Source organism: Indicator indicator, chromosome 4, assembly GCF_027791375.1.
Source record: "Indicator indicator isolate 239-I01 chromosome 4, UM_Iind_1.1, whole genome shotgun sequence".
In the NCBI taxonomy this organism is placed as follows: domain Eukaryota; kingdom Metazoa; phylum Chordata; class Aves; order Piciformes; family Indicatoridae; genus Indicator; species Indicator indicator.
Genome location: NC_072013.1, coordinates 3,015,953 through 3,027,039, shown reverse-complemented (window position 1 = coordinate 3,027,039; position 11,087 = coordinate 3,015,953). Strand labels below are relative to the sequence as shown.

General features: G+C 34.6%; 1 protein-coding gene across 1 annotated transcript in view; it reads right to left on the bottom strand.

Moving 5' to 3' along the window:
- Nucleotides 1-1,719: 1,719 nt before the first annotated feature.
- CEP128 (centrosomal protein 128) overlaps nucleotides 1,720-11,087 on the bottom strand; it is a 101,790-nt gene continuing 92,422 nt past the window's right edge. Inside the window, exons 21-23 of the mRNA XM_054400582.1 lie at nucleotides 9,538-9,651; nucleotides 6,031-6,139; nucleotides 1,720-1,826 (exon numbers count right to left, since the gene is read on the bottom strand). Coding sequence (XP_054256557.1) covers nucleotides 1,720-1,826; nucleotides 6,031-6,139; nucleotides 9,538-9,651 — 330 coding nt within the window. The remainder of the gene's footprint in view (nucleotides 1,827-6,030; nucleotides 6,140-9,537; nucleotides 9,652-11,087) is intronic.

The following is an 11,087-nucleotide window of genomic DNA, read 5'->3' as shown; positions in this document are numbered from 1 at the left end:
AATATTGGATACACTTAAAGCAAGTTTAATTTATGGTAACTGTGGCTTGAGCTAAACACTGCTTAATTATATGCACACTCTTTTTGTAAGATCATGACTAACACAGACAGGTTTCTATTTGTCCAGTTCATGTTGGTTTTGTCTTGGTCCTGTCATTGCTGTTGAGATCAGAAGAGAGAGATGTGCTTGTTTTGCTTTCTTGACTTTCTGAATGAGCAGATGTGCCAGAAGCTCACAAAAAAGAAAAAACAAACCAGTGACAGCATTACATGTTGTTATACACACACAAAAGGTAAAGAAAACTTTTGTAACCAAATTATATTAAAAAAAATAAATTAAACTAATTTAAGTATATGGAAAATACGAATGAAAATTAAATATTTTTTTTTCCTCAATCCTTTGTCCAATTTTGATTTTTTCAGCAAGAAGTTCTGTTTGAAACAGGCTGAGTACAGAAGGGATTGTCACATAAATGTACTGTCCAGAGAACCCCCTGGAACTGCAGAGGATTTCTACAGAAATGTTCTTTTTAAAAAAAGCTCTTGTCTTCCAGTGGCACATAGTGACCTGCGAATCATATCTGAGACATCTACAATGCTAAAAAAAAGACATATTTAGTAAGCCTACTTCTTTGAAACACTGAAAGAAGCCTACAAAACAAGATGGTTTCAATGGTGTTCATGTTGTTACAGCACTCTGACAGATTTGGCAAATTTTTTAGGGCACATCAGTAGTCATTCAGCTAGAATCACTAGAGAAGGTAACGAAAACAGAACCATCAGGAATACTTCCATTTCTTTTGACAGTAGAAAATCCTGCTGTGATGTGTTGCTTGAGATGAGAGTAACACAGAACTGTGTCCAATTTGTTTAGAATAGAGATATTTGAACTTATACAACTGTGCAATATTGTATTTCCAAAACGTTTTAAAATCAATATAAGGCATGTCTCTTCAAATAGAGAATAAATAAATGATCATTAAACTCTGCTATTAAAATTTTCACATTTCAACGTGCTTTCTCAGATGGGTGAAATTCAGTTGCTGTTAAATGTCTTGCCAGAGGTCATCTGAGAATATTGTTCTGGTCAGAAAAATAACTCTAAACAGCTCATAACAAATATGTACTGAACCTGAAATTATGATTCAAATTTCCATCGCTTTTGAGGAAATTTGGTTTTGTTTAATATTTATAACTTCTTTCTCAAATGATTGATTCAAACTAAAGAACATAAAATTAAAAATGTGTCTGCACAACACTGGATAATGACTCTCATAACAAATATTAATATGAAGGTAATTTCTGATTTTTTTTTGTTGTTGTTGTCAATAATGTTGGTAAATGTTATTAAAAAAACCACAAATGTGAGAACAATTCCTGTAAAGATAAATAAGCTCAAACCAAAGATTAATATTACAGGTCTTTCAACAGGTCTTTCATTTCATAATATTTCAGGAACATAATAAATTAAGTTTAGGAGGACTGCAGAAACAAATACAAGAGACTAGCATAATCCCAAGAAACACTTTGGTGCAGAAGTTACATAAATGATCGAAGGAGTTCATTAGACTCACTCTTGCTGCTCTTTCACTCATTGGCACTAGGTGAATCATTAAGGGTGCATCACTACAGTTGTGAATGGAATCCCTATTGTTCAAGACTAAAAAAGACTGGAATTGAATTTACTATAAAGAAAACTGATGTGTTGTTGTAAAATATTCTACTGATTCCCTCTTTCTGCTTGCGTTTTCATTTCACTGACAGCAACAGCAATGGAATCTTCCTTAGTGGTACTTTTATCAAAAGGAACCATTCTTCTCACAAGTGCTAGAAATAAGTCAGACAAGATAATTAATTAAACATCTTCATTTTGCTGACACAAAACATATATATATACACATATATATATACATGTTTACACAAAACATGTGTAAGTATATGTATAAGTATATATTTTTATATATACTTATAAATATAATTTACACAGCAAGTAATACAGTGTTAATATATACTCAATTTCATAATGCTATGAATTGAGAAACTGACTTTAAGCAGTTTTTAATACTATATAATTCAGGCATGGTGAAGACTTTTCTTATACAAAAGAAATGTAAATTGCATTAAAAAAAAAATCATTCTACTAACATTTATTTTCCATTTAATTTTCCAAATTTTTTCTTTAAATAAGACAAAACAAACCACTCAGAAAAATCCTGAAGTAATGTACCAATAGCATGGAGTAAAATCAGCAAGTGACACAGACACAAAAAGGACATGGACCTGATGGAGGATGACCACAAAAATAATCAAGGGGCTGGAACATCTCCCCTAAGAGGACAGGCTGAAGGAACTGGGGTTCTTTAGCCTGGAGAAAAGAAGACTCCAGGAACACCTAATAATGGCCTTCCAGTACTTGAATGGAGCCTACAAAAAGGCTGGAAAGAGACCTTTTACGAAGGCCTGCAATGATAGGATGAGGGGCTATGGTTGTAAATTAGAGAAGAGTAGATTCAGGTTGGACATTAGAAGGAAGTTCTTGATCATTAGGATAGTGGAACACTGGAACAGGTTGTCCAGGGAGGTAAGTGAAGCCCCATCCTTGGAGGCATTCAAGGTGAGGCTCAATAGGGCTCTGGGCAACCTGATTTAATGGAGGATGTCCCTGCACACTGCAGCAGGCCCCTTTGAGATCCCTTCCAACACAAACCTTTTGATGATTCTGTGATTCATAGGATGACATGCTGTGTATATACCCTCACAGCAGGGTACACATATAATGCTGTCTTGCAGTATCATGAGGTTATAATGTCTTGATTTTTAATTAAGTTACATATTTATAAATGTCAACACAAATTTTAAGAACTTACAGAGAAGTATATACAGAGAGATTAACTAAAACAGCAATACACATTGCAGAAGTATTATGACAATAAGACCAACATTCAGGACAACTGGTTTTACTGAACCATGATATCATTCCCACTATATATCACACTGACACAAGACTGTTGTGTCTCACCAGAGCCAAAGGGTCAGAAAAGACTGTGATCCCAGCTACAGAAACTGGGAAAACTGGTGGCTATTTCCTTCTCCATAAAGTCACAGCTTATGATGCCCTGGAACATAAATTCCAAACAGCAACAGAAAGCCTGAAAGCTCTATCCAGGTTAAAATACTGAAGTCATGAAATTTACAAAGAGAAAGTCAGGACCCAACTCAGAAAGCCAATGCAAAGCATGTGGAACTCTAGGGACCTTTGTCATAAAAATTTAAGAAAAATGTTGTGATCATGAAAAACAATTTGTTTAACAGGTAGTAGTGACTTTTTAGACCAACAGTTTTGGTCTGGTAATAACACAGGCATCAAACTATGTCTAATGAATGCTTTCTTGTAAAAATTATTTTCTTAGTTCAGATATTTCTTTTCTAAGAAAATGGTTATAGAAATAAAAGCTTATTCCCAGAGCAATGGTTATAGACTTAAAAGCTCATTCCCAGAGCAATGGTTATGGAAAATAAAAGCTCGTTCCCAGAGCATCTTTAAAATAGTTTGTAATGGAAAAGCTGTTACAGTTGTGGAAATTACACCAGAAACATGAGGAATAGAGATAAAGGAGAATGTTAATGTTAATTACTTTTCCTTTTAGCTGCCAACTACACTGGTAATTTTTTGCTAAACATATATATAGAAACAGATTGCTTCCCTAATTTATTTTTTCATACTTCCTGTACCTCTTTCTTCAATCAGTTTTAAACTTAAACCAAATGATCCCCCTCACAGATAAATTAAATTATATCAAACATGTCTGCTCTCCTACCTAATGCTCTCTACAACTCATAAGAGACCCACACTAGGAAAGGAGCTACTAGTACTATTTATTGACTTTATAATCTCTAAGATTTCATGAACTTAAGAAAGGTGAAATGAGGAAATTTTAAATCACAAAGGCTTGCAAACTGCTCCAAACATTAAATAAAAAGAAGTCTGTATTTCTGTTTCTGAAAAAAGCGAGGAGACAAATGAATCACAGAAAATAGGTGATGACATTTATAGGTAGATGTATTAAAAGCTGCAGGAGGTCTGGGTGCAAAAATTGCACTGATAATTACATGAAAAGGTCCTTTATGTTAATACCACTGCAGTGGAATCAGCAAAATCAGTAATTAAGAACACCACCTTCATTCTATCAGAATCAAATAAAATCAAGGGCAGAAAAATATTTTATATCTGTGTCTCTGGTTTAGCTTCATAAAACCTCACTAATGGATTTTTATAGAACACAGGCTGTTTTCCCTTAAAAACTAACAGGAAAAAGTGAAACACTTCCACTGTTACTTTTTTGCTTAAAGAAAAAAAAAATAAAAATACTTCTTTACCATGTGGGCAAAAGAATAAAACTAAAACCACTCACAGCACGATTTTGGGATTTGGAAAATATTAAGTATGAAAATCAGCTTAATTTATGATGTGGAGAACACCTTCCTAGAAGACTTAAGCAAGAAAGAAAAAAGTAATTCCTGAACAAGGTTCTGAAAGAAGCTTCCTCAAATGCTGAAGACTTTGCAAATATTTCATCACAATTAACACTGTTATCACTACTGTTTTTCATTCAACACTTATTTAACTCCAGGATGCTTACTGTTCATAAATCCCAGCTGAAGCAGAGAGTAAATACCCAGAATAGGCTCATCAAACTGATGCTCACATCACGCGCACCTTATTTCTCTGGCAAGTGCTCAACATTGTTTTAAAACAACCTAGCAAGATCCATTCAGGTTAAGTGAAGATATTGTAATATTTTAGGAACATTCATGCTGCATCTTTAAATTTCAGGAACTGGAATCACAGAGTTGTTCAGACTAGAAGGGACTGCCCGAGGTCATCTAGTCCAATACGCCTGCAAAGTCCAGGCATACTGACTGTTTCTTTTCTATACCCCAATCAGGCTGAGCTGTACTTTGACTTGCAAGACTTTGACAGAGATGAGGTTAGGGAAAATAGTAAAGCAACTCTGAGTCAGGGGAAACTGTTCCTGAAGTACAGACGAGGTGGAGGCATTTACTCTTATGGTTTGTTCCCACTATTGTTATTCAATGTGTGCTGCAAAAAGATATTAAGCACAACCCGTGGACTCTGAAAGGAAAAGAAACCAATTATCTTTAACCTCATCAGATTAGCTCAGGACTTACTGGTGAGCAGTAATGTACTATTGCAGCACTCATTCTAAGACGCAAAGGTTTGAAAGTGCAATGAAGCCTGAAATAGGGCTTTCCATTACACAGAATGTGACTTACTGAATAGGTTCCCAATACATAAACTGGCTATATTGAAAAGAAATGGAAGGTGATATCCTTCTGAAGAGAAATATTCAGATATCCATGTGCTGATATACTAAAACCCCACAATCCTTAAAACCTTTTTTTAGCCACCCACGCAAAGGTGTACTTGTATTAAAGATTTAATATATCCTTTGTTTTACTGAGAGTAAAACTAGCTGTATCAGAGGTCTTGTGACCTTTCATGACCAGAAGTTGCATATGCACTAGGATATAAGGAAGAATTATTAAAAAAAAAAAATCACTATTGAAGTATAAGCAGAATTAGTGAATTCAATTTTCACTGTTAAACTGCTACAAAAGCACCAGAATAACTGGTTCAAGTGAAAAATCTTGTCAAGAATCCTTGGCTGAGAATATTTCTCTGACCCCTGAAAAGCTACAAAGTTTACACAAGTATGATTCGTTGTGCAGAGACTCAGAATCTAAGTGCAGCCCTTTCTATTGGTGTAGGGTTGATTGATTAAGAGACTATACTGTATATCCCAGTGAAAAAAATTTCACAGCTATCAGTGGGATGCAATGAAGTCTTTCCTAGACAAAGGCATCTATTCGGTGTACAGAGCTAAAACACAGGATGGCTCTTAAGATGGCTCTAGCGTTTTCTTGTTGAAAAATTGAGTGTATTACTCTCTCAAGTTAACCAGCTTTGAAAGACTGAAACTGTAGCTTTATTCTGTAAAACAATACTTACCACCAGAATCTGAGAGCAGTGAGCTGGACAAAAAGCTGTTTTGAGTTCGCCAACTAGAATAGGGAGTAGTCACTTCCATACCAGAAATTTCAGTATCCATTTTCACATCCTATAACAGGCAAATGAAAGTAAGTTTTATTTGTAAATATCAAGCAGCTGTAAACTTCAACAAAAACCATACAGCAGCACACATCTATATGGGTATATGCTAAGATTTCACATATGCTGGAAAACACTGATTTGAAATCTCAGTATTGCAGTTAGGATCAAATTAATTTGCTTATGAATTTCACATCCATTTCACATCTGAAAAAAATGCTGTGCCTTGAGAAAAGCATTGGGAGCACTGCAAGGTTTTGTCTTGCAAAAATGCTCTTTCTTGCTGATATCACACCCACATTTTAGGAGAAAGCAGAGCAGTGAAGTCAATGAACAATAAACTCCTCATCAATGAATATCCCATATTAACTCACAAAAGTTCCACAAGTAAGTAGTAATAAAAATTAAATCTGTTTTCTTTGCCACTGAGGAAACTGTAATTTCATTGATTTCTCATAGCAAAATACCTAAAGTCGCTTTTCCATTTTTCTGCCAAACCACTAAATAAAATCTGAAGTACATTGTTACTATTTATGGCTAGATCCATACAGCATAGCTTTTTAAGTGAGTGAAGTCATTTAGTCTATAAGCTAAAAAAAAAAAAATCTATTTCAAAAGGCCATTAGCACTGCAGCAAGTAGTCCCCTGTTGCAATACCTTTCAAAATAAGATTAAGAGCTTGACTTGGTATTCAAATTACTGAGTTTGTTGGTACAAGAAGATATAACAATGCACAAATGCATCAGTTCATAAACCACTCAATTTTGCTACTGAATTCTTATCATCAACAGCCTCAGGGAATTTTGTTAAAGCATTTTACAATTTATCATTCATGCTGATACCAAGATTTGAAAACTAAAAAAGAAACAAAACAAAAGTCAGCACTAATTCAGAGATACAATGAGCTTTTGTCCCACTACTGAAAAGAGATTTACTCCTATTAAGACAAATTGGAATTATAGCTATTAATCCCCTTATGTGCTAATGAGAGACTTAATACCTAAAGTAAAGCATACATAACACAATAAGAACTTTCAAAGAATAAAAAAAGTTTTTGTCTTTTCATTCTGTTTCCAAAAATCCTATTTTAGAAAACAAATCTTAAATAAGCAAAGTGCTTCTACCGGCATCTGCAATGCAAATTGGCTTTCTCTGTGCAGAAATCCTAACTTACAGAACGTGCCTGGTTTTATGTGCCTCATTTACAATTACATCTATATACCGTGTCTGACTAGATGGTCAGTTGTTTGTGGCAGAGAAACCGCCTCCTTTATTACTGGAAATCTTACATTTTAACACATACAAAGAGCAATTATGATTTTCCTGGGTTTCTGAACAACTGGTACTTTACAGTCATCTAACAAGAGCACAGAGAAGTGGGAAAATTGATTTGGAACAACAAAATCATAAGAAGAGAAGAACAATAACTGCTTTTAGGGGAACATGCAACTTTTGTTTCATTTTTGCTCCTTAAAATGAAAGGAGGACAGGGCATTAGATAATGCCTGTCCGAGATTAATGTTGGCAAATAAGCTGAAAGAAGTATATTAGGAGAAAGGCTAGAAAGATCATAACAGAGGAGAAATATTAACTCCACAAGTAAAATGTTATCTAATATAGACAATGCAAAGACTTTACAATTCCCTTTTTGAAAGATAAGTATTCTCTTAAAATGTACCAAATTTCTGCCTAGTTTGCATAGCAGAAGCCCTATGTTGTGTATGGAGCATGAATCAAAAGTGTCAGAAAGAATGAACTTTGATGTCCTCAAGCTTACATTTTTCCATGAATCAATTTTAGAGATTCCTGAATGACATACAGTAAAATAACAAAACCAACCAACCAAACAAAAAAAACTAACCACATTTGAGTTAGTTCCAAGGGAGGGTAAGAAAGGTAAGCATTAAAAAGGGGTTTTTTTAGACTAAGCTAGCCTGATCACTGAAATCAGATTAGTACCCTCTGTTACATGTTCTTGAACATTCTGTTCTCTTTGTAACAGCCATGGCAGCGGAAAGTACTGTATGTCACGGAAAAACCCAATTAGGTCTGACTAAATGGAAGCCATTAAATGCTCCCTGTTGTCTAAAGAAAGAGGAAATGTGTTGGAATCAGCTTTACACTGGATTCTGAATACAGTGTTCAAATCATGCGAGCTCTGTAAGCTCAGTCAGCTTAGTCCAATATTATATTCTACTGTCAGCTGATTGCATTCCACCTAGACTTCCCAATGTTTCCCAAATTTCAGTGCTTACTGAATTAGTAACTCTTGTGTGGAGGCAAGAGAATTTCAAGAAACTGAAGATCATCATTAGTAACAGACTTGCAGTGAACCTGCCCTGTTTCTTTCTTTCAGCTCTTTCTTATAAAAGAGCAAGATGGCTTTTTCAAATAGCTTAATACCACCTTCTTACAACAATTAAGAGAAAATACTTTTCATTTATTTTACCTTTTCCACTCTTTATAAAGACCTACTCACAAGTATGTGCTCATTTTACAGAGGGAAGACTGCTATGGAAGAGCTGGGGAACAGAAACAGCTTAAAGTTTTTTGATCCATGGTATATGATCCTAGATTTTGAGCTTAACTGCTTATAGACACTGGCAAGACTGGCTGCCAAAGAATCTTGATTTGTGTGATAAAGCAGCAGAAACACTAGCATAGTTCTTCAGTTCTGATCACTTATTTCAACCATGTCCATGAGAATTTCAGTTCTGCCCAAGTAAGCTACTGTCACAATGACATGCATTGAGAAGTGATACGACAATGAATGAGCTAATATGAAGGGGAAAAAAAAAAAAAAAAAAAGAGTATGAACAGTTGGAAAGGTGAACTTGTTTCTAAGCAAGTGCACTGGATTTATAGTGCAGGGAGTTAGGAAATTATTCTTAGCCCTGCTAATAGCCCACTGAGTGACCTTTAGCAAATCATTTCCATTCCCTTTTCTTGGATTTTGTTTACATGTGAAATAGACATCATACAGTACCTTTTGTAATGAATACATGTATCAGCTAATGAAAAATCACTATATACATTCTACAAATTAATCATCCTTTTAATGGAGGAAACAGGTTTATATATTTTTTTGCATGAAAGGACAAGGGGAAATTGTACACACAGATCAAAAAACTCCTGCAGACAGCAATTTGAGAAAGAAGGTAAACACTTCAAAATAGTAAGACACACTTTTCTGTGAAAATTCAAAGATTTTTCAAAAGTACTCATGTAAGTCTACAATGAAGACAACACTTCTGTCACCAGATTCTACATCAACCATGGCAGCTACATAAACCAAAAACATTCACAAGATTTTAGTCTGTGTTTGTACTAAGAGTTAATATACATCAAATAAGTTTACACTGCTGATTGAAAGTAATTGGGAGACAAAAGTGAAGTACATGCACATACCCTGAATTGTTGGACTCTTTGTTTTGAATCTTCCAGCTGTTTCTGCAGAGAGCTCACTATTTCTTTATACTTTGTATACCTCTCCTCAATCATCTCCCTTTGGCAGCGGGACTCCTAGAAATATATTGAAAGACCTAAATCACATTGTAATGTTAAAAGTAATTAATAAATGTTGGTTGGCTATTTTAAACAGAGCTACTACCAAGGATTTTCAATACAGCAAGAATCAATTAATTACTGCCTTTCAGTAGTTGAAATGCAGGAGCCTTACAAAAGCGTAATGTCCTCTAATGAAAAATATTGTTAAAATGAGAATAGTTTAAAATGTGAACAGCCTCAATCTTAACCAGTGAATGACTTCTTGTAACTCTTTCCAAAATTCAGTAATATCATATCTTCTAACAAAGAAATTCTGTAATTGTAAAAAATTAATTACAACAAAGAGCTTGAAGAAAGTAGGTGTTCCAAGGATACGTACTAAACAGTATTTTCAAATAAGAAAACATAAAGCTTCTCACAGAACTAATGATTGACTTGAATGAATACAGCTACCAGACAACTTCTGAGGCATTATCAAAGATTTACTTTCTCTTTCCTTCACTCTTCCTCTCAGAACATCGAGAGAAAAACTTGCTAGCAGTGAAAAGCAATGAATAGCTTTGAAATACTTCATTCATGCATACCACTTGAGAGTAAAACATGGTATCATACAAAAATGTATTATTTTAAAACACAAGAATTAATAAAACTCCAAACTGACATCATTCTTACAGCTAATGCATAAAGCTTATTAGTTCTCTTGAATCACAGAAGCAGCAGTCTGCTGTTTGTAGAGACTCATATTAAGAAAATAGGTTTTAAAAAACCGAGCATGAGGGAGCAGGACAGTGCGCTCAAATTATACCAAAGAATCCATCTCATGAATGAATGCTGGCCAAGTGATCACCACAGCAAACCAGAAGTGGCAGTGTGTCAGCGGTTGGATATGATGATCTTAGAGGTCTTTTCCAACCAAAATGATTCTATCATTTCACAGCAAAGTTAATCAAGAGAGTGCAAGAGCGAGGAGAAACCCGCATTCAAGCGTCTGCTTTGCCTAGCTGAGAGAAGAATTTTTCCTTTAGCAGAGCAAAACGTCAGAAACAGATGGCAAACTCTATCTGAGGTTCCCTGGAATCTGAAATTAAAATGATGTTATCTCAACCATATTTTTATTTTAAAAATCCAAACATTTCAATCAGCATTTGTGTTCCTAACTCTGTGGATGATGACAGCAATTATTAACACACACCCTCATGCAATAACACTTGGAGTAAACAATGTTCCAAACAAGTATGTTTTGCAATGTTTATGACTACCTCATATATTCTATATAGCAAATAAAATGCTAATCACTCTGCGTTCGTTGACCTGTGATTTAATATGATTTAAAATTCATATTGTGCAATGAGTTTCCAAATCCTTTTTTAGTAAACCATCAACTTCATGTGTGGAAAAAAATAATAATGCAATGGTTTAGCCACTGAAGATCTAATTTAAGGCTTATCATT